Source organism: Procambarus clarkii, chromosome 1, assembly GCF_040958095.1.
Source record: "Procambarus clarkii isolate CNS0578487 chromosome 1, FALCON_Pclarkii_2.0, whole genome shotgun sequence".
NCBI classification, from domain to species: Eukaryota; Metazoa; Arthropoda; class Malacostraca; order Decapoda; family Cambaridae; genus Procambarus; species Procambarus clarkii.
In genome coordinates, this window is record NC_091150.1 from 30,462,056 (window position 1) to 30,486,071 (window position 24,016).

The 24,016-nt window shown below is 47.8% G+C and overlaps 1 protein-coding gene across 1 annotated transcript; it reads right to left on the reverse strand.

The window, feature by feature from the left end:
• On the reverse strand, positions 1-23,938 carry LOC138362859 (A-kinase anchor protein 5-like). Its single transcript, XM_069321433.1, has 4 exons — positions 23,717-23,938; positions 21,770-22,186; positions 1,865-2,098; positions 1-675 (listed from the first exon to the last, which is right to left on the reverse strand). The coding sequence occupies exons 1-4, from the start codon at positions 23,936-23,938 to the stop codon at positions 1-3; spliced, it is 1,548 nt and encodes a 515-aa protein (XP_069177534.1).
• Positions 23,939-24,016: the final 78 nt, after the last annotated feature.

The following is a 24,016-nucleotide window of genomic DNA, read 5'->3' on the forward strand; positions in this document are numbered from 1 at the left end:
TCAGGGGGACACATCCGGTGACAAGACCACTGCCCGGTCTAGTGCCTGGTCTAGTGTCTGGTCTAGTGTCCGGTCTAGTGCCTGGTCTAGTGTCTGGTCTAGTGCCTGGTCTAGTGTCCGGTCTAGTGCCTGGTCTAGTGCCTGGTCTAGTGCCTGGTCTAGTGTCTGGTCTAGTGTCTGGTCTAGTGTCTGGTCTAGTGCCTGGTCTAGTGCCTGGTCTAGTGCCTGGTCTAGTGTCTGGTCTAGTGCCTGGTCTAGTGCCTGGTCTAGTGTCTGGTCTAGTGTCTGGTCTGGTGCCTGGTCTAGTGCCTGGTCTAGTGCCTGGTCTAGTGTCTGGTCTAGTGTCTGGTCTGGTGCCTGGTCTAGTGCCTGGTCTAGTGTCTGGTCTAGTGCCTGGTCTAGTGTCTGGTCTAGTGCCTGGTCTAGTGTCTGGTCTAGTGTCTGGTCTAGTGCCTGGTCTAGTGCCTGGTCTAGTGCCTGGTCTAGTGTCTGGTCTAGTGCCTGGTCTAGTGTCTGGTCTAGTGTCTGGTCTAGTGCCTGGTCTAGTGCCTGGTCTAGTGTCTGGTCTAGTGCCTGGTCTAGTGTCTGGTCTAGTGCCTGGTCTAGTGCCTGGTCTAGTGCCTGGTCTAGTGCCTGGTCTAGTGCCTGGTCTAGTGCCTGGTCTAGTGTCTGGTTCTACTACCACTCACGTTCTACACTATTAAAGAAAACAAATCAAATAAACAAGAGACATATAAAGCAATACCAAACTGGTAAACAGGCAACGCGAGCGGAAGCGAAGTGATGATGATCGTGACCTTGAAATTCTCCCTCTAAGAATCCCATTGTGAAGCCTTTCCTGCCGCGGCGACTTGCGGGTGTACCGGCCGGCAGCGCCGCGCTTCCGGCCTGGGCGGCGGCCCCGCTCCCACCGTGTCCGCGACCGCTGTGGGAGATACGGGGGCGTGGGAGGGGTCCAGGGGGCACGTCGGGGTCCAGGAGAGGTCACAGCCGTGCACTGACCTCCGTCCGACCCCGGGATATGGTAGAAACATGGAGCCTTACCCTCAATGGCATGTCTAATGACAGTCATTATCGATTGAGTGAGATAACTACGAACTAGTGATGAAGTCGAACCAATATATACATGTGTCAATATTCCCAGGACACCATCCATGTATAGAAGCAAGCTTCTGTACGTAGCTTCAGTTTGTTTGTATTGCGTGTGAACTCCAGGGAGGACGTCGCGGACTACCACACTCCCCCACAACTTTGCTCGGTGACTGCGGTGGGGTAGGTGCCCAACATGAATGAGTCGGGGGGTCGGCTCTATTTGGATGACGTAAATTAGGATGGTATCACCACGCTCACACAGCTGCAATTGTTTTAAATTTAGTTTTGCCCCGAGGGGCGAGTTTAATGGGCAGCGCCACTCATCTTGTGAATGGACACACCGCCATAGCAGCATGTACATCACTCCCCAATAGGAAGAAAACCCGCTGGGTTATTCATCCTGTCACATGTACCCAGACGCAGCTGGGACTTGCTTAACTGCCTCAAGTGAACAGGTTCTCAAACAAGATTAACATTTGTTAACCCTTAAAATCTTATGTTATCTTACGGGTGCAAAATGGAGGAATCTTTTAATAGTAGGCATCCTTCAGTCTCGGGAGACTATGGAGCTGAGCTCTGGTTGTCAATCCTGGACAAGCGTCTGGTGTGACTGATGAGGCCAATCCGAGAGTGGCAGTCCATCCCACACCGAGCACAAACGAAGTCTGATTCTGGTCTGTCTTCCTGGCTACCGGCTTTCCTTCTCTGTCCCTTACCCTCCGATTGCTTGGCAAGTTACTCCTCGAACTTGGAGAGACCTTTCTGAACAGACTGCCTCCAGGCTGAACGATCTGCGGCCAGTGTTTCCCCACGTGGCAAGATCGACGTCCATGGCTTTCAGGTCCCTCTTGCACACGTCTTTGTACCGTAGCTGGGGCTTGCCTGTTGGACGCTTTCCCTGCGTCAGCTCTCCGTACAGGAGATCCTTGGGGATCCTGCCCTTCCCCATTCGCACCACGTGTCCCAGCCAGCGCATTCTTTTAATAACTAGTGCCTGGTGATTTGTCTGTATTTGACAAATGGTATTTTCCTAACTCAAACAATGTGGGGTTTATTATTCTACACATTTCTAACGTCTCTCAGGTGTTCGCATTCCCGTAGATAGTGGTCAAGGCGATGTCCGTCACTCTCACCACAAATTCTGCAACTCCGTTCCTCAACTGTTGTTTCCATTCTCCATGGATATTTGTATCCAAGACGGATTCTCGCTATTACTGATTCTCTCCCTCGGCCACCTCCTCTTCGTCCATGATGATTGGGATTGCCAGCGGCAACCATGTTGTGCCAGCGTACTGATCGTTGATTTGTGCTTCTATACTCCTTTCCTCAGTAACCTTGGGCCAGATTCACGAAGCAGTTACGCAAGTACTTACGAACGTGTACATATTTCCTCAATCTTTGACGGCTTTTGTTACATTTATTAAAGAGTTTACAAGCATGAAAACTTGCCAATCAACTGTTGTTATTGATGACCAGACCACACACTAGAAATTGAAGGGACGACGACGTTTCGGTCCGTCCTGGACCATTCTCAAGTCGATCACAATCGACTTGAGAATGGTCCAGGACGGACCGAAACGTCGTCGTCCCTTCAATTTCTAGTGTGTGGTCTGGTCAACATACTTCAGCCACGTTATTGTGACTCATCGCCTGCAACTGTTGTTATTGTTATAAACAGCCTCCTGGTGCTTCGGAGCTCATGAACTGTTTAATAATTGTAAACAAAGCCGCCAAAGATTGAGAAAAGATGCACAGGTTCGTAAGTACTTGCGTAACTGCTTCGTGAATCGGGCTCCTTGTCACGGTGATGTTGCCTGATGATGCCTCTAATTTGTAGGAGTCTTGGGTATTTAATATTCAATATAGTTTCCTTCAGCGCCTTCAGCAGCCAGCACATCTACTCGTTCATTCCCACATATTCCAACATGGGGAGGGAATCCACAGAAACTTGACGACTCTTCCCTGGTTGGGTAGTACTCTCACAGCCAAGTACTCTCTGGTTGTACTCTTCCCTGGTTGGGTAGTACTCTCACAGCTCTCTTAATTTCAGCGACTATCGCAAGATATTCTGCCCGATTTTTAATTAAGCTTTGTAACGCTGCTTTAGAATCAGTGCAGATCACTGCGCCATTAGAGTTTCGTTCAAGGAATCTTAACGCCATAACAATGGCAGTTAGCTCCGCCAGCGTTGAAGAGGCATAGTTCTCGTCGCGTTGAAAACCCTTATGGTCAACGCGACGACCTCGGTACCACCTCCCCCCCTCCCCCCTCTCCCCCAACACCCCTCCCACCAGTCTCAATAGTGGGTCATCCAGGGAACAGTCGGGTCCCTGGCAGGGGAAGAAAGGGTCCCTGGCAGGGGAAGAAAGGGTCCCTGGCAGGGGAAGAAAGGGTCCCTGGCAGGGGAAGAAAGGGTCCCTGGCAGGGGAAGACTGGGTCCCTGGTAGGGGAAGACGCGGGTCCCTGGTAGGGGAAGACTGGGTCCCTGGTAGGGGAAGACTGGGTCCCTGGCAGGGGAAGACTGGGTCCCTGGCAGGGGAAGACTGGGTCCCTGGCAGGAGAAGACTGGATCCCTGGCAGGGGAAAGACTGGGTCCCTGGCAGGGGAAGACTGGGTCCCTGGCAGGGGAAAGACTTGGTCCCTGGTAGGGGAAGACTGGGTCCCTGGCAGGGGAAAGACTGGGTCCCTGGCAGGGGAAGACTGGGTCCCTGGCAGGGGAAAGACTTGGTCCCTGGTAGGGGAAGACTGGGTCCCTGGCAGGGGAAAGACTGGGTCCCTGGCAGGGGAAGACTGGGTCCCTGGCAGGGGAAAGACTTGGTCCCTGGCAGGGGAAGACTGGGTCCCTAGCGGCCCATCTCACTCTCCTAGCGGCTCACTTTTCCTCCACCTGCACTCTCCATCCTTGTTACTCCCCCTCCCCCCCTCCCCCCCCAACACCCCCCCCCCCACCAAAAAAAAGGCACTCAACAGTTAATCAGCTGTCTAGAACAGGTTGTTCAACCCGCCAAAGGACATTGGGTGCTGCGGTGAGGGGTGTGACAAGCCGCCGGCGGGGCGGTAGAGAGGGGGGAAGGGAGGCGCAAGATAGGAGGTAGGGAGGGTGGGGAAATAGGGGGGGAAGACGCAAGATAGGAGGCAGGGTAAGAGGCAGGGTAAGAGGCAGGGTAAGAGGCAGGGTAAGAGGCAGGGTAAGAGGCAGGGTAAGAGGCAGGGTAAGAGGCAGGGTAAGAGGCTGGGTAAGAGGCTGGCAGGGAAGCAGGATAGGTGACAATGCGAATGTCATTAAAAGCGTTATAAATAATACAGAAAGAAAACAGAGCTAAGTTGTCGACAGGAAGTAAGGTTAGAAGTTAGAGCCGAAGGCACTTACTAGACAGCTCAGTTATCAAGCCCCCCCCCAGCCACTGAGACGGTGAACACATTCCACCAGCCACTGAGACGGTGAACACATCCCACCAGTCACTGAGACAGTGAACACATCCCAGCACCCACCGAGACTGCGACGCTAACACCACCTGACCACATCTAAAAGTAACTAGCAGGTTAGTCACGAAGACATAAACGTCAAACCCAAGCTTAAAATGCAAAAGGTGGAGAATATTAAGCCGATCAGCAAAAACAGGTCAGTAAATACTGCGAGTAGGCCAACTAGAAGTATGTTGTAATGAGCGTATGCCTATTGGCCTAGATGATGATGATGGGGGTCCTAGAGGCCTAGGGTCAAGTCATAGAAAACGCGTCTCGTCCAAGCCCAGAATCCTGTTACCATAAACAGATCCAGGTCTGTGTGAGCGCCGTGAATGCCAACCAGCCATCCCAGCCACCTGGACACTCGCTACACACACAGGTGCACCTCTTGTTACGCCGCTAGATATATATATATATATATATATATATATATATATATATATATATATATATATATATATATATATATATATATATATATATATATATATATATATATATATATAATATATACTTGAAGCCACGAGGGATATAGCACAGCCCCGCTCCTGTGCCAGGTAAGTCCACTACGGGCTCACCATAGCCCGTGCTACTTGGAACTGTTTGTTCCTAGTAGCTAAATCTTAAACAACAAAGGGATCTTAAATCTTAAATCTAAATCTTAAACAGAGGGATATAGTTATCTCTATCCTTTTATTTGGCCTAGGAATAGTAGAGTAAATACGTAAGAACATCAAAGGACGAAAGGACGAAATTCTGTCCTTTCATAAGATGAAAGGACAGAATTAGCCATGTTCACTTAACTCTAGTTTTCTAGCAGGTACCTGGATTGAAGTGACTAAAATCAAGTACACCTGATTCCTTAACATACAGTACACTACTATATATCTATATGCAGGCGATGAGTCACAATAACGTGGCTGAAGTATGTTGACCAGACCACACACTAGAAATTGAAGGGACGACGACGTTTCGGTCCGTCAATCGACTTGAGAATGGTCCAGGACGGACCGAAACGTCGTCGTCCCTTCAATTTCTAGTGTGTGGTCTGGTCAACACTATATATCTAATATCACATTAAGATACTTACATCTTGTGATGTAAATGTACCACTTTACTAACCGGGATACTACTTAAACTAACACAGTATTGCTTTCACAAGTATACAATGACGGAAATCATAAATTAATACTCTACTCATGTGACTTAAGGTTGTAATCATGTCCTAACCTACCACAATATCGATTCATGGAGGGGACGCTAAATGTTACTCTTGCGCAGTACGGCATTACGGGTTATGATTCTCTTAAGATCAAAGTAAGAATGTGAGAAACATTCACATGGACAGAGAGACTCTTGGTCCACACACGTCCTTAGGAATCTGATACATTTTAGACATTCTGACTGAATTGAAATAAGTTTATTGAGGTAAAATACACACAAAGGGATTCTGATTGTACAATGAAATCACGAGAATGTGATCTATGAGAAAATATTAAAGCCATGGAATGCGATCGAACCCGCATTTCTGGAATCCGTCTCCCCCCTCCCCACAAGTAGGTTCGATTCCACTGCTACAATATATGTTTACATTCTGATTATACTGTGTTAAGTGTGGGTTGAAACCCCACCTGTGTGGGGCATCTAGAGTCCAGCTAATTTTGTCCACACCGCCCCCCCCAAAAATAGCCTTCGCTCTTGAATAAAATTTGTGACCGCTTACAAATGCTGAAAAAAAAAATTCGATGCTGACTAGATAATATGTCAAGAGAAGCTTGTTAAGTGTTCAAATTTCTGTTCAAAACGGATTTCTTAAAACGTAATAAGTTTTTCTTAAAACTTATTTTAAGAAAATAAGATCTTTTTTCTTCAACTGGGGGAGGTGTGAGTATGAGAGAAGCAAGTCAGGTATAACTGAGGGAGGCAGGTCAGGTGTGAGAGCGAGGAAGGCGAGCCAGGTGTGTGAGTGAGGGAGGCAGGTCAGGTGTGAGAGCGAGGGAGGCGAGCCAGGTGTGTGAGAGTGAGGGAGGCGGGAGGAGGAGGCAGGAGCCCCCAGGCAGATCTTCGAGTCAGGGGCTAGACAGAGCGGTCACTTTTTGCCCGCAGTTAGCGGCCACAAAAACGCCACCATATCATTGAGAAGGAATATATACACCTACCTGCACTCAGCGAAGAAGAGGCACTCTCAGGGGTGCAGGTGAAGCCTCTTACCAGTAGTGGAGGCACTCTAGGGGGATGCAGGTGAAGCCTAACACCACTAGGAGATATAAACATACCACTCTGTATAACATGTACACGCCACCCATGACCATACCACTATGTATAATATCTTCACCAAAGTATGTATGGCGTATGACACCTCTCCAAACCCAATTCACCAACTGTTATTCTCAAGGAAAGACTCGTTCGTCCCTTTCACTTTTGAATTAAGTTTGAAAACGAAAACAGGCATATTGTCGACGCACCATAGAAAGCTGGAAGCTGTGTAGAGCGGCTTCAGGGAGGACTGATGTAAACTCTTTCCCGGCGTTCCTGGGTGCTTCTGCGGTGATGCTGTCATCAGTACTGGCGGTCGATGTGGTCCGTATCAATACCAACTCACTTTCCCTCCCCAACACTGCTGGCTACTTTCCCTCACCAACACTGCTAGCTACTTTCCCTCGCCAACACTGTTAGCTACTTTCCCTCGCCAACACTGCTGGCTACTTCCCCTCGCCAACACTGCTGGCTACTTTCCTCACCAACACTGCTAGCTACTTCCCCTCACCAACACTGCTGGCTACTTTCCCTCACCAACACTGCTGGCTACTTTCCCTCACCAACACTGCTGGCTACTTTCCCTCACCAACACTGCTGGCTACTTTCCCTCACCAACACTGCTGGCTACTTTCCTCACTTCACCTGCATCACCAGTTTGTTATTGTTTTATGTCTGTGTTGGGATTTAGTCCTTGGGCCAGGCACTGTAACCCAGTAAGGTCATTCACCGCCAGACAGAGGTTCATTATGTATTTACCTGGGCGTGTGTAGTATGTGTGTGGGGGGGGGGGGGGGGGGGAAGGGGGCGCCACATGTGTAGGCGTGACACAGCGAGCACCAAGAGTCGACTCCGTCAGTACTATCCGGCTCCTATTTGACCTATTGCGTCCAGCCATGTGGTCGTAATGAAGCCCACTAAGCCACGTTTTGTAAAATAAAATAAAAAAATAGAGCCTGTGGAAATAATAAAACTAAAATCTAACCTTAAATATTCTTATGCCTAGTATAGTACATATATGTACTTTATTAGGCCTCAGATAGCGTTATTTAGACCTAGAATGGTTAGGTTAGGTTCTATTTGCAACATAAATATAAAAAAAACTTTTACGGTTTGTCCAAAATTCAGTACTACACAAGTCAACTTTCTGGTGGGCCATCACCACATACTGATAGTTTCCAGTACGTGGTTACTACAAGTACTTTCATTGTAGGAAGCTGGAAACATCGTGGTAAAGGTCCGTCGGTGACCTAAGTCAAGCTTGGCCTCGAGCCGGGCTTGGGAGGGGGGGGGGGGGGAAGTAGAAGAACTGCCAGAACCCCATCAAGCAGGTATACCTAGCAGGAGCCTCGATGATCCTAAGAGACTCCTCGCTCCCATGAGTGATAACCTGAGCCCTCGTGAGGTGTGGGAGTGTGGCAGAGGTCAGGTATGTGGGGGGGGGGGAGGTTGGCCGTGAGAGCAGTCACTCTCTCAAGGTGAAGGTGACATATTCCCGTCAGTGCTGCTGTGGTCTAGTCCGGTTATCTCAGCCCGTCCTCCTAAGGTTTCCTAACGTCAAGAAACTGTCGTACTAAAGTGCCCCCCCTTTATCCTAACCTACCAGAGGACCCAAAACAGAAAACGGGACAATATGTCAATGTCGCGAGCTCCTATCATTTTCTTGTACGACAATTTTTGGACTTAGGTAGAGTATAAGTCAACTAGCGACCTGCTACTAGGAGGATGGGTTGTTACCTCACGACACTTCCAGGGTGACGATTTAGAATATACTAGAAACAAATCCACAAGGGCCGTGACGAGGATTCGAACCTACGTCCGAGAGCATCCCAGACGCTGCCTTAATCGACTGAGCTACGACATGGTAAAAAATGAGTTGAAACCGAAGTTCCCCTGAACTTACTGGATCCTGCAGCCTCTCCGAGTTCATTTGATGCATCACGCTATTGTGATTTCTGTGTGTAATACTAGAAAGACTTCCTAGACCACTTCCTAGTTCATGTTTAGACATGACACGTGTTAGAGGAGATAGATACCTTTATCATTGTATGATGAAATACTCTTAAGTTTATATCTAAATAATACTTTTAATAAAAGAAACTTTAAGGCCTTCGTCTTTCACCTGTACGACCTGGTAGTCCTGTGATACAGCGCTCACCCAAGAGGGCTTCATCTATATGGGTGCGGGTTCGAACCCCTCGGCAGTAGGTTTGAGGATTAAGCCCCGTTACTTAGCTCACCAATACTGCACCATAACACCACACAACACTAGCACAATACTACCACACCTCAACACAACCACACGACACAACTACGCACCACAACCACACCTCAACACAACCACACAATACAACTACGCACCACAACCACACCTCAACACAACCACACGACACAACTACGCACCACAACCACACCTCAACACAGCCACACGACACAACTACGCACCACAACCACACCTCAACACAACCACACAATACAACTACGCACCACAACCACACCTCAACACAACCACACGATACAACTACGCACCACAACCACACCTCAACACAGCCACACAACACAACTACGCACCACAACCACACCTCAACACAACCACACAATACAACTACGCACCACAACCACACCTCAACACAACCACACGACACAACTACGCACCACAACCACACCTCAACACAACCACACAACGTAGAGCAGGCCTCGGGTAGTAGTAGTTTTAGATTCAGCTACTCAGAACAAACGTTCCAAGTAGCACGGGCTATGGTGAGCCCGTAGTGGACTTACCTGGCACAGGAGCGGGGCAAGTAGCACGGGCTATGGTGAGCCCGTAGTGGACTTACCTGGCACAGGAGCGGGGCTGTAGGCCTCGGGGTTAGGCAGGAGGCCCCGGCCAGGGGGACGGTTGTACTCCCTGGAGGTTGTACATTCCTTCGTGTTGGTGTAATGTGCTAGACATACAATCTATGAGGCGGTAGAGAAATGCTGAATTATTTGGTGGGTTGCTGGGTGCTATTGATCAGGCGGGTCTTGTGGGCAGACCTGGGGCCTGTACACTCACTCTCACTCGTACGTCACTCACACTCACTCGTACGCCACTCACTCTCACTCGTACGCCACTCTCACTCACTCGTACGTCACTCACACTCCCTCGTACGCCACTCACACTCACTCGTACGCCACTCACACTCGTACGCCACTCACACTCACTCGTACGCCACTCACACTCACTCGTACGCCACTCACACTCACTCGTACGCCACTCACACTCACTCGTACGCCACTCACTCTCACTCGTACGCCACTCACTCTCACTCGTACGCCACTCACACTCGTACGCCACTCACACTCACTCGTACGCCACTCACTCTCACTCGTACGCCTCTCACTCACTCGTACGTCACTCGCACTCACTCGTACGCCACTCTCACTCACTCGTACGCCACTCACACTCACTCGTACGCCACTCACACTCACTCGTACGCCACTCACTCTCACTCGTACGCCTCTCACTCACTCGTACGTCACTCGCACTCACTCGTACGCCACTCTCACTCACTCGTACGCCACTCTCACTCACTCGTACGCCACTCACACTCACTCGTACGCCACTCACACTCACTCGTACGCCACTCACACTCACTCGTACGCCACTCACTCTCACTCGTACGCCACTCTCACTCACTCGTACGCCACTCACACTCACTCGTACGCCACTCACACTCACTCGTACGCCACTCGCACTCACTCGTACGCCACTCTCACTCACTCGTACGCCACTCTCACTCACTCGTACGCCACTCACACTCACTCGTACGCCACTCACACTCACTCGTACGCCACTCACTCTCACTCGCACCTCACACTCCACTTGCTGCTCCTACAGTCACCTCACTCACACTTTTTCACTTCTCAACTATACAAAGAATCTATTTTTTCTTCTCTGCTCTTGGCGCATAATATGTACCCGTGGCGAGAGTTGTGGCCAGCGAGCGCAGCCTCTTGCGCTAGTCTTCCCCTTGCTGCTGCTGCTGCTGCTGCTGCTGCTGGTGCTGCTGCTGCTGCTGCTGCTGGTGCTGCTGCTGCTGCTGGTGGTGGTGGGGTAGCAGACGAAGATCATCACCGCCACTCAGAATAAGGGCCCCTCGGTGTGTGTGTGTGTGTGTGTGTGTGTGTGTGTGTGTGTGTGTGTGTGTGTGTGTGTGTGTGTGTGTGTGTGTGTGTGTGTGTGTTTACTAGTTGTGTTTTTACGGGGGTTGAGCTTTGCTCTTTCGGCCCGCCTCTCAACTGTCAATCAACTGTTTACTAACTACTATTTTTTTTTTCTCACACCACACACACACACACACACACCAGGAAGCAGCCCGTGACAGCTGACTAACTCCCAGGTACCTATTTTACTGCTAGGTAACAGGGGCATTCAGGGTGAAAGAAACTTTGCCCATTTGTTTCTGCCTCGTTCTGTGTGTGTGTGTGTGTGTGTGTGTGTGTGTGTGTGTGTGTGTGTGTGTGTGTGTGTGTGTGTGTGTGTGTGTGGAGACGCACCCTGATTAACTACAGGAATTAATCACGAAGAGTTCCTGGAGCAATCTCCCTTTTTGAAGGCAGGTGTTGGAGGAGAAATGGTCCCAATATGGCATATCCTGAGAGGCTTTCGGGAGTTCTTCTACTCCCCGAGCCCGGGCTGGGGGGCCCAGGTTCGACTTGGGTTAACTTGGTCCAACAGGCTTTTGCTTGGAGCGGCCTACAGGCCCACATATCCACTACAGGCTGATTGGTCCGGCTGGACCAATATTTTTAATGCTTGCTGGGAGGATGTTGAACAGCTATGAACCTCTGATGTTCAGACAGTGCTCTCTGATTGTGCCTATGGCACCTCTACTCCTCAATGGTTCTATTCTGCATTTCCTTCCGTATCTTTCGCTCAAGTATGTTGTTATTCTACTATGCAAATTTGGGACCTGGCCCTCCAGTACCTTCCATGTACATATATATATATTATCTCTCTCTCACGTCTATTCTCCATTGAGTACATTTTGAAGGTAGAGGCCTAAGCCCCCTAGACATCGAGGCGCAGCATTGCCTTCACTCACCAATAAGAAAAACACCTCCTGAAATGCCTCAATTCTGATTGGCACTCAAGAAACAACAACATCAAATTGATACAAATTTAAGTCACTGACACGCAGGTCGGTCCCAAGCATACTGAAGCTGGACATTTAATATGTAGGATTCCTCTCATTTCATGGCCAGAAGACAGTTGGCCAGACCTAAGCTGTGCTTACATCAAATTAATTAACAGCATCCTTCAGTCCAGATAGCTGTTTGAATCAAGTTATATTCCACTTCGTGTGTGGAGGGAGCAAGTTAAGTTTCTGTCTTGGAGACGTTTACTTCACTAGTAATCCGGAGTCGTGACAGTTGCACCAAGTTAGAGGAGACGCGCCACGTGACAGTACGTGTCGGCGTCCGTGTGGGGCCCACCAAGTACGTAACTATAAGTAACTACCAGGAAGTGAGATCTAGTTCCTTACGCCCCGCCTAACTACCCCCGTGTTCAAATTCGTTGTCAAATGTGCCTGTAAAGTTGTGGATGGTGGAGGCTTCCACAACTTCTTCTACAAGTGCTTGTCGTACAGGGTAAGAGTAGTGCCCCCTGTTGCTGCCCTTACCTGAGCCTGGCACCCACAACACTCCCTCATCAACACTTACTGTGGCTGCCTCACACGCTGCTGTACGGACCACAGGTACACGGCCGCCTTAGTGCATGTCACAGGTGGGGATGAATGCATCAACAACGATGTAAGAACCGGTCCAGTGTTGAGCTTAGTGCTCCGGTGTATAAGTGATCTGCTTGAGGTAATTGTGCGGTGTTCGCCTAGTTCAGACCCGCTGCCCTCACAACATGTACACGTGAGAGACCTGTAGCATTTCACTGACAAATAAGGTAGTGTGATTGCCTTTTGTTCGTCTGTAATTGTGTCAGTAACTTGTTTTACTGACGTCTTTAGACTTTACACAACCTTTCCACTTTAAATATTGAGAGCTCATTTCCACTAACCTATAACTAGACTCGTCAATCAATTTTGATTTTGGGATCGCCAGTAGAATTCCTCCTGAAGGTTGACTATGGAAGGGAAGAGCCTTAGTGCAAGATTCTCTACAGGCCGAGTCGTGCATAAGGCAGTATAAGGCTTCTTGTCAAACAATTGCCTTAGATCATCCTTACTATATCTTATTGGCTCCCTGCACAATACAGTACTCTCACATAACATACTCAACGGGTGATCTGTAACAGTTAAGGGAAATTCTCCCTGGTTCTTCCTCATTATTCTCCCTCTCCCTTCCTCCCTTCTCCTCCATTCTTCCAGTCTTGGGAGAAAGGGAGAACTTTACATTTATTTGAGGTAAACGCTAGTAGGTACCGGGACAATGTCTTCAGTTTGTCCAAGTCATCATGTGGTGATCCTGTCTTGTTCCTCCTCATAATTTTCGCATCGTCAGCAAACATTGAGAGCAATGTGGAATGAGGAAGTGTGTGTGTGTGTGTGTGTGGGTGTGTGTGTGTGTGTGTGTGTGTGTGTGTGTACTCACCTAATTGTGCTTGCGGGGGTTGAGCTTTGGCTCTTTGGTCCCGCCTCTCAACTGTCAACCAACTGGTGTACAGATTCCTGAGCCTATTGGGCTCTATCATATCTACATTTGAAACTGTGTATGGAGTCAGCCTCCACCACATCACTGCCTAATGCATTCCATTTACTAATTACTCTGACACTGAAAAAGTTCTTTCTAACGTCCCTATGACTAATTTGGGTACTCAGTCTCCACCTGTGTCCCCTTGTTCGCGTACCACTTGTGCTAAATTGTTTGTAATTTAATTTAATTTAAATTAATTGTAATTTAGTTTATAATTAAATAATTTAATTGTAATTTAGTTTTCTAAAATCTACTCTGCCAAATCCTCTAACAATTTCATAGGTGATGATCCTGTCTCCCCTAACTCTTCCAGTGTGGTAAGGTTTTGTGTTTACTCACCTACTTGTGCCTGCAGGATCGAGCTTTAGCTCTTGGACCCCGCTTTTCTAGCCGCTGGTTGTCTAATGCAATGACTCCTGACCTATTTCCCTATCATACCTGCTTTTAAAGTTATGAAAGGACTTAGTCTCTACAGCCTGCTCCTTTAGGTCACTCCATTTACTCACTATCATCACGCTAAAAGAAAACTTTCTAACGTATCTATGGCACATCTGAGTCTCAAGCTTCCATCCATGCCCCCCGTGTTCTGTTGATATTCATTGTAAACATTCCCTCTGCCAATCCCTGTAAGTATTTTATACGTCTGAATCGTGTACTCTCTCTCTCCCTCCTGCATAATAATTGCAAGCTATTTACAAGCTTAAATTTTTTACATAAATCATCTTTTTGTAGGCTTACACTATTAGTTTTCTAATTTATTATATATAGTCATTTAAAGCTTAAAGACAATTTCATCCTATAATTGAAATACGGCCTTATTTTGATTCAACTCTTATAAAAAATATACCAATATATATTTCTTTTGTTAAATAGTATATGATATATGCTGACAAAAGGCCTCTTGCAGTAGACCTATTATGGGGAACAGTATTGTTTTAAACACTCCTGCAGGTGTTAGCGAGGTGCTCCAATATGGCGGCCAAATATTGTCAACCAAGTCCTTATTTAGCGTCGCTAAACATAGTCTTGTGTATATTTGATCGGTGTTGGAGACTCCAGGCTGGAGGCTTGGTGCAGACTGGGGGGCTTGGTGCAGACTGGGCGGGCTTGGAGCAGACTGGCCGGGCTTGGTGCAGACTAGCCGGGCTTGGAGCAGACTGGCCGGGCTTGGAGCAGACTGGTCGGGCTTGGAGCAGACTGGCCGGGCTTGGTGCAGACTGGGCGGGCTTGGAGCAGACTGGCCAGGCTTGGTGCAGACTGGCCGGGCTTGGTGCAGACTGAGCGGGCTTGGAGCAGACTGGCCGGGCTTGGTGCAGACTGGCCGGGCTTGAAGCAGACTGACCGAAATTGGAGCAAACTGCCCGGGCTTGAAGTAGACTGGCCAGACTCCGCCTAACTGACCAGTTACACTGGCTGCTGGCGGCCGCTGGCAACCAATACTCCGCGCGCATTCAAGAATCGTCCTCCCAACGCGTTGCCAACCTCGCCACAACATTCACTAAAATGACATACTGCTGGCGCGGATACCGGGCTCGAACCCCGAGAATGTGGAGGGTCACGGCACCGTTGACCCCCAGAGAGGGGCGGGGCAGTGTGGCAGGGGGGGGGACGACCCCTTCAATTGTTTACAGGTGAAGTTTAAGGGGCAGTTGGCAATATCACTGGTGTTTAGTCTACTCACGCCTTGCGTGTCCTCGGTCACTGCTGCTACGTGTCCACGGTCACTGTTTGTTGCTGCTATGTGTCCACGGTCACTGCTGCTACGTGTCCACGGTCACTGTTGCTGCTACGTGTCCACGGTCACTGTTTGTTGCTGCTATGTGTCCACGGTCACTGTTGCTGCTACGTGTCCACGGTCACTGTTGCTGCTACGTGTCCACGGTCACTGTTGCTGCTACGTGTCCACGGTCACTGTTGCTGCTACGTGTCCACGGTCACTGTTGCTGCTACGTGTCCACGGTCACTGTTTGTTGCTGCTATGTGTCCACGGTCACTGTTGCTGCTACGTGTCCACGGTCACTGTTGCTGCTACGTGTCCACGGTCACTGTTGCTGCTACGTGTCCACGGTCACTGTTGCTGCTACGTGTCCACGGTCACTGTTGCTGCTACGTGTCCACGGTCACTGTTGCTGCTACGTCTCCACGGTCACTGTTGCTGCTACGTGTCCACGGTCACTGTTGCTGCTACGTGTCCACGGTCACTGTTGCTGCTACGTGTCCACGGTCACTGTTTGTTGCTGCTATGTGTCCACGGTCACTGTTGCTGCTACGTGTCCACGGTCACTGATTGTTGCTATGTGTCCACGGTCACTGTTTGTTGCTGCTATGTGTCCACGGTCACTGTTGCTGCTACGTGTCCACGTGAAGATACTAACAGTGAAGACACTAACAGTGAAGACACCAACAGTGAAGACATCAACAGTGAAGACACCAGCAGTGAAGACACCAACAGTGAAGACACAGAACAGTGAAGACACCAGCAGTGAAGACGCCAACAGTGAAAACAAAACAGTGAAGACACCAACAGTGAAGACACAAGCAGTGAAGACACCAGCAGTGAAAACGCCAACAGTGAAGACACCAACAGTGAAGACACCAGCAGTGAAGACGCCAACAGTGAAAACAAAAGTGAAGACACCAACAGTGAGAATGAGAAGCACTAATAAGACTGTTACAGCGGACACCCTCACAACCAATGGGTGCGGGGAAGGGAGGGGGGGACCCTGGGGAGGGGGGGCCCTGGGGGGGACCCTGGGGGGGCCCTGGGGGGGACCCTGAAGGGGGACCCTGGGGGGGGGGGGAAGCTACCGAGGGAAGAGGATGACAGTGAGAAGAATCGGCGAGGCAGAAAGTGAGAGTTGGGGGTGGTGAGGGAGATGGAGGAATGGCGGTGAAGGAGGGGAAGGAGGGAGTGTGTGAGGGAGGAAGGGCAGGAAGGGCAGTGATGCGGAGGACAGTGGTGTCTCCAGGTCGTTCACTCGTGGGCAGTATGAGGTGTGGGGGGCACTGGTCGGGTGTGTGGTGGGGGGCACAGGCTGTGTGTGTGTGGGCGGGCACAGGCTGTGTGTGTGGGGGGGGCACAGGCCGGGTGTGTGGGCGGGCACAGGCTGTGTGTGTGTGGGCGGGCACAGGCTGTGTGTGTGTGGGGGGCACAGGCCGGGTGTGTGGGCGGGCACTGGCCGGGTGTGTGTGGGGGGCACAGGCCGGGTGTGTGGGCGGGCACAGGCTGTGTGTGTGTGGGGGGCACTGGCTGGGTGTGGGCGGGCAGGGTTGGGTGTGGGGCACGGGCTGGCTGCGTGTGGGTGGGCAGAGCAGGGCGAGGGTGGGCTCGCTGTGTGGGCGTGGGCAGGCGGGCGGGCTGGGTGTATAGATACCACCCACCGCCCTTTCATTCCAATCCACACATGAACACACATTTACGTACCAGATTATATATATATATATATATATATATATATATATATATATATATATATATATATATATATGTGACTGAAAACTCCACACCCCAGAAGTGACTGGAACCCAGTCAGAAGCACAATGCAACTGGTGTACATGATACCTTAACCACTCGACCAATGTAAAATGTACATATTCAGAACAGAGCGCGCACTGTTGCACAGCTCCGGGAGCTGAATGTGACGGGAGGGTGACACAGTCACAGTCCAGTAATTGTCGAGGGTGACACGGTCTTAGTCCACAGTACACCGTAACTGCCCAAACAGTCAAGGTCGAGGAGCGCTGCGAGGGGATCTGGAGGACAAGTCCTGTTGCATCTACCTCACAGCCTTAGCCCACCACGGACTCACTGGTGGTGCCTCATGCTGTATCTCACTCACACGCAGGCACACTCACTCACCCACACTCACACACACACAAAACGTGTACAACGTACTGTTGCAGTTGGCTCAGGTGGTAACGTAGGCAACAAAGGTCCGAGGCTGATGTAGGAGTTAGCGACCCTCAGGGAGACGCCGTGGAGACTAATAGTTACTTTAATTACACATGATCGTGTCTGTGACCCCTTCTCCTGCATATAAAATATGTCGTCCCCAGCAGGGAATGCTATTCATGCTACCACTACGTTAAACACATATTGATGTGAACCAATACTCTTAATTCCCCTGCCATACTGGTCGAGTTAGCCACGAATAATATTCCGGCAGAACTCATTTGGATTCTGTATTGATGTTCTAAATTTTGACACAGGATAACCCCCTGTGAGCTATCAGCCATATTACAACAGGCAATAATGCAAGCAGAGGTGGTCAAGGGGAAATTAATTTTAAAGAATCGTTTTCATACTGTTTCTGCTTCTCCTTTTCACACCCCAGGTACTCATTTCTGGCTTTCTGCTATCTTCATCTGCTTGCTGTTCTGATATTCCTGTAGTTTCTTCATGTATTTCTACTTGTTTTGTATCTTTACAGCTCTGATTAAATCATGGGTTCTCCTTTGCAATTCATTCTTTTCCTTTTGGACCGTAACAATCTTGTCTTCTACCTCCTGACACTTCATGTAGTCTATCGTGATTGTAAAGTCCTTTCTCTGACTCATGTTTCCCATGAGTGCGTGTGTGCAGGAGCGCAGCTACGGACAACAGCGCCTATGGCAAGCACTGTACCCCCCTGTCCGAACCTCTGACGCCCATCTGTTAGATAACATTTCTCTAGTATCAGCTAAAAAATACAAATCAAGCTAGCTAATCTTTTAATAAACAAATTATGACACTACATAAAAATTTCAGCTGCACCTTCCTTGCTATCACTCATACAAATTGGTCTAAGATGTGTCTAAAGTCATTTTTTTTCAGTATCTTCTCTTTCTATATTCAACAGAGGAAGATCACAGAGTCTGCCTTGACCCATGGAAGCTCTCAAATGCCTAAGTATTAGTTTTAAGTTACCGAATGATCTCTTACAGCTGGTGATGGAAACTACGATGGATTATCTGAATAGAAATGTAAAGATTGGGGAAGACGCTTTCATCTCCATACTGAACAATCAATTAAAGAAGTTTTCAGGTCTTAATATTTACATGTTGGCCCGATTTGATAGCAACATTCTGCAATCCAATAATTTCTTCATATAGCTGATGTCCATAACTATCAGAACCCTACTACACTTCGCCTAAATTTTCACACTTCTGGTCGTTACTGTCTGCGCCATGAAACTGTTCCTCGAGATTGAGAAGGAACTTAAAGCTTAGAGTCAATGTCGTACAAACGAGCGAACCTTTGGTCCAATTCTCTGTGAAGACGGCCGAGAGGTCCTTTCATTTTCTCCATTGCTGGTAACCCAGTGTCTCTCTCTCGAGTTCTCACCCTTCATTCGTTTGTTTCGTCTCATACGTCAGGCTGCGAGCAGCCGCGTTCAACAGCCTGGTTGATCAGTCCAGCAACCAGGAGGCCTGGTCGACGACCGGGCCGCGGGGACGCTAAGCCCCGGAAGCACCTCAAGGTAAGGTAGGTCTCTGACGTTTTTCAACTTCAATATTCCATTCTTGACAGAGACAGAGTCCTTCTGCGAGTGACTCACTGACCACAGTTCAACCACGTGGGCTGGACGGTAGAGCGACGGTCTCGCTTCTTGCAGGTCGGCGTTCAGTCCCCGACCGTCCAAGTGGTTGGGCACCATTCCTCCCCCCCCCCCGTCCCATCCCAAATGCTTATCCTGATCCCTTCCCAGTGCTATATAGTCGTGACGACTTGGCGCTTCCCCCTTGATAGTTCACTGACCAGCACTTCTTGTTATCATTACAATTACCTTGGAAGGCTTTCAAATCCAGCATCGAGAAAGAAAGAAAAGAAAGTTGCAAGAATCCCACAGCTCCTTTTTGTATGTGGTCAATGCAAATGAGCACTTTGTTGCAAAGTTCTAGCAAGTAAAAAAAATTGAAAATAAGCATGTAATTATACAGCTGCCTTGCGTCATTTCTTGCTTCAGTAGTCTCATTTGCGTCGTCTATAATGTCCTGGAGAACTTAAAGTGTCTCTTCACGGTACTTATTGATGGGCGTCGCTCCTCGCATTCCTCCTGGTTCAGGCTTCAGACTTTACAGCCTCACGCACGGCGTATTTTACCAGCGCTGTGTTGAATGTGTGAACACACAGAGCTTCGATGGTTCCAAAACCCGTGACCGTCATTGTATCCTGCTTGACTGCAGGATACAATGCAGGATACGTGGCCAATGCTTGACTGCAGGTACATATGAACGCTTGACTGCGCTCATATGTGAAGAAAATTATTTTTCATTATAAGAGGATGACTTGTCTGACTAATATTAATTGTTCTATGACGCCTCCTTCCAGCGGCGCCCGGGGGTTCGTGCCCCACCTGCCACTATACTCGCCTAGTCGTGCTTGCGGGGGTTGAGCTTCGGCTCTTTGGTCCCGCCTCTCAACCGTCAGTCAACTGGTGTACAGGTTCCTGAGCCTACTGGGCTCTATCATATCTACATTTGAAACTGTGTATGGAGTCAACCTCCACCACATCACTGCCTAATGCATTCCATTTGTTAATTACTCTGACACTGAAAACATTCTTTCTAATGTCTCTATAGCTCATTTGTGTACTCAGCCTCCACCTGTGTCCCAGAGTTCGTGTGCCCCTGGTGTTAAATAGTTTGCCTTTATCTACCCTATCAATTCTTCTGAGAATCTTGTATGTGGTGATCATGTCCCCACTAACTCTTCTGTCTCCCAGTGACGTGAGGTTTAATTCCCGTAGTCTCTCCTCGTAGCTTATACCCCTCAGTTCGGGTACTAGTCTGGTGGCAAACCTTTGAACCTTTTCCAGCTTAGTCTTATGCTTGACTAGATATGGACTCCATGCTGGAGCCGCATACTCCAGGGTTGGTCTGACATATGTGGTATACAAAGTTCTGAATGATTCCTTACACAAGTTTCTAAAAGGCTGTTCTTATGTTTGCCAACCATGCATATGCCGCTGATGTTATCCGCTTGATATGGGCTTCAGGGGACAGGTCTGGCGTGATATTAACCCCCAGGTCTTTCTCTCTCTTTGACTCTTGAAATATTTCATCTCCCAAATGATACCTTGTATCTGGTCTCCTGCTCCCTACACCTATCTTCATTACATTACATTTGCTCGGGTTAAACTCTAACAACTACTTGTTCGACCATTCCTGCAGCTTGTCCAGGTCTTCTTGAAGCCTCAAGCTGTCCTCTGTCTTAATCCTTCTCATAATTTTGGCGTTGTCAGCAAACATTGAGAGGAATGAGTCTATACCCTCTGGGAGATCATTTACGTATATCAGAAACATGATAGGTCCGAGTACAGAGCCCTGTGGGAATCCACTGGTGACTTCACGCCAATCCGAGGTCTCACCTCTTACTATAACTCGCTGCTTTCTATTGCTTAGGTACTCCCCTATCCACTGGAGCGCCCTACCAGTTACTCCTGCCTATTTCTCCAGCTTATTCATCAGCCTCTTACGGGGTCCTGTGACAAAGGCTTTCCGACAGTCCATGAAAATGAAGCCTGCCCATCCTTTCTCTTTCTTTTTCTTTCTGTGTGTGTGTGTGTGTGTGTGTGTGTGTGTGTGTGTGTGTGTGTGTGTGTGTGTGTGTGTGTGTGTGTGTGTGTGTGTGTGAGCGCGCGCGTATGTGCGTCAGCTGTGCAGTATATCAACTATAACATACAAAATAGCGATAATCCCGTACAGAACTGTGAACAGCCTGCCATCAAGTATGTCGTAACAATGTTTATATTTTCAAAGGTCAGGTTCGGACGTAATAAATAAAATAATACACAATGACACAAAGGGTGAGCTTAAAAAATTATATATATATATATATAAATGAATGAAATTCCAGTGGAAGGTCAAGGCCCTTTGTGGGGTCTCAGAGGGTCTTGGCGGATGACGGCAGGAGTAACTAAGGGCTCCATCAGCCTCCCTTGCTCCATGTGGAACACGTCCAACGCTCTCCTGATCCCCACTGATGAGATTGCATTCTGCACTGATGCTGATAGGTGTTCCTTGGGTCACTCTTGCCGGCAGGTTCATGTTTGTTTGTGTAAACACGCTAATGGTTGTTGATTTTTTGTTTAGTTTTTTTAATGTAGTTGTCGAGGGAGTCATCACACAGCTGCTGGCAATATTAGTGTAGTTTTTTTTGTTACTGTTGCTTGCTAATGCATCGTTGCTCCTGATGTTGTGGTGGTGGTGGTAGCCTAATGTTGCTGCCATGTCCTGGTTGGTGAGGCTGCTGCTTGCTTCCCACTAGACACGTCACTCTTACTTTTGGTTCTGCTCTCACTCTTTGTTGCTTCTTACTCTCTCTTCTCACTTTGTTGTCTCTTTCTCGCTTCTCACTGTTGCTTTTTACTCTCTTCTCGCTGTTGCTTTTTACTCTCTTCTCACTGTTGCCTCTTACTCTCTTCTCACTGTTGCCTCTTGCTCTCTTCTCACCGTTGCCTCTTGCTCTCTTCTCACCGTTGCCTCTTGCTCTCTTCTCACTGTTGCCTCTTACTCTCTTCTCACTGTTGCCTCTTACTCTCTTTTCACTGTTGCCTCTTACTCTCTTCTCACTGTTGCCTCTTACTCTCTTCTCACTGTTGCCTCTTACTCTCTTCTCACTCTTAATGGCGCCTCTTACCTTCACTGCCATTATCATTATCGTCCTCCACTGTACATGTTGGCGTTCATTCCTATCCAGCTAACTCATAAAATAAAATCATTATACTTTTCACAAAGTTTTAGATTGCCGTCAATGTTATTAAGCAAACGCTTTTGCTTTTGTCATTGGAGGTTAATATTAACGTTTGTCATGGGTGGTTAACCTTTAAGGTTAATCTTGTCACTGGAAGTTAGCGTTTAGCGAGTTGAAGATAGTCTAGCCTAGTGACTCTCAAACGGGAGGCACTGTACTAGGCTCCCAAGGGAGGCATTTCAGCCAGGGAAGGCGGTCTAAACTGAGAAAAGAATGTACACTGTATATATATATATATATATATATATATATATATATATATATATATATATATATATATATATATGACAATGTCAGACCACGGAGGAAAAATGAAACAGGAAATTTCCTTAAGTACTTTCGTATATTAAATACATCTTCAGAAGGTCATTTTACAGATCGAGTGATATACACACACACATATATATATATATATATATATATATATATATATATATATATATATATATATATATATATATATTTATATATCAGACTAATATTCTCAACTATATGGGCGATCACGGATTAAGAGTTCAAAACATCTGCTTTTGATCGGGACCAGACAATGATTGTGGTTCGAAAAGGCACGCTCATGTTAATACGGGTTTCGGGTGGTACCTGATAGCTGTAGTTAGGTTGCCAGCCAGTGATGATCTGGACGTGATACATAACACTTGCTCAATAGCACTATTGATACCTGCTTGGGCAAGTGTATGTATCCAAAATTGGCAGTGACTGATATATATTATGGGACAATACTTTAAAACAAGCTTCATATCTTCTCCTTCATATCAACAAAATGTCAAAGTTCTTGAAAGATGCGAACTAGTCAAGACGATCATTTTTGTTTTATACCAATAAATATTTAGCGATATTTCAGTCACTGGCAAGTACAGATTCGCACCGCTGTTGTCTTGGCTAGTGTTGCTGTTGCTGTCATGGCTAATGTTGCTGTCAAGGCTAGTGTTGCTGCTGTCATAAGCTACTGTTGCTGCTGTCATAAGCTACTGTTGCTGCTGTCATATGCTACTGTTGCTGCTGTCATAAGGTACTGTTGCTGCTGTCATAAGCTACTGTTGCTGCTGTCATAAGCTACTGTTGCTGCTGTCATAAGCTACTGTTGCTGCTGTCATAAGCTACTGTTGCTGCTGTCATAAGCTACTGTTGCTGCTGTCATAAGCTACTGTTGCTGCTGTCATAAGCTACTGTTGCTGCTGTCATAAGCTACTGTTGTTGCTCGTCTTAAAATCCTTGTGACACCTGTCATTATCTCTCGTTATTATTGTAATTATATTACAATAATATACTAATATTACTGTAATGATAATTATCACTCATTATGTTACTGTTACTATGTTTGAAACCCTTCTGTAACAGACTGTTGTTAGCCTGGTATATCACTAGGCTGTGTATCACCCTAATACTGTTAACACCGTTGCTCCGTTTGTCTCTGTTGTTACAGTTAAATTTGTGTTTCACCGTTGGTGCTTTTACCGTTGTTGATGCTAATGTCACTAGCAATACTGTTAACCTCAGACTGTTACTATTGTTAACAGCGTTACTACTGTTATTGTTACTGTTGCTGATACTGTCATTGTCACTGTTGCTAATACTGTCATTGTCACTGTTGCTAATACTGTCACTGTTACTGTTGCTAATACTGTCATTGTCACTGTTCATAATACTGTCAATTGTCACTGTTGCTAATATTGTCATTGTCACTGTTGCTAATACTGTCATTGTCACTGTTGCTAATACTGTCATTGTCACTGTTGCTAATACTATCATTGTCAC

Bases quoted from the DNA above. Each gene is read 5' to 3' on its own strand.
- LOC138362859 (XM_069321433.1), bottom strand. From the start codon at position 23,938: ATGACAATATTAGCAACAGTGACAATTGACAGTATTATGAACAGTGAC. The intron at 22,187-23,716 runs GTAAAAGCACCA...TTTATGAGTTAG, and splicing joins TGACATTAGCATCAACAACG to CTGGATAGGAATGAACGCCA. The intron at 676-1,864 runs GTCTGTTCAGAA...GAGTGGTAGTAG, and splicing joins GATCGTTCAGCCTGGAGGCA to AACCAGACACTAGACCAGGC.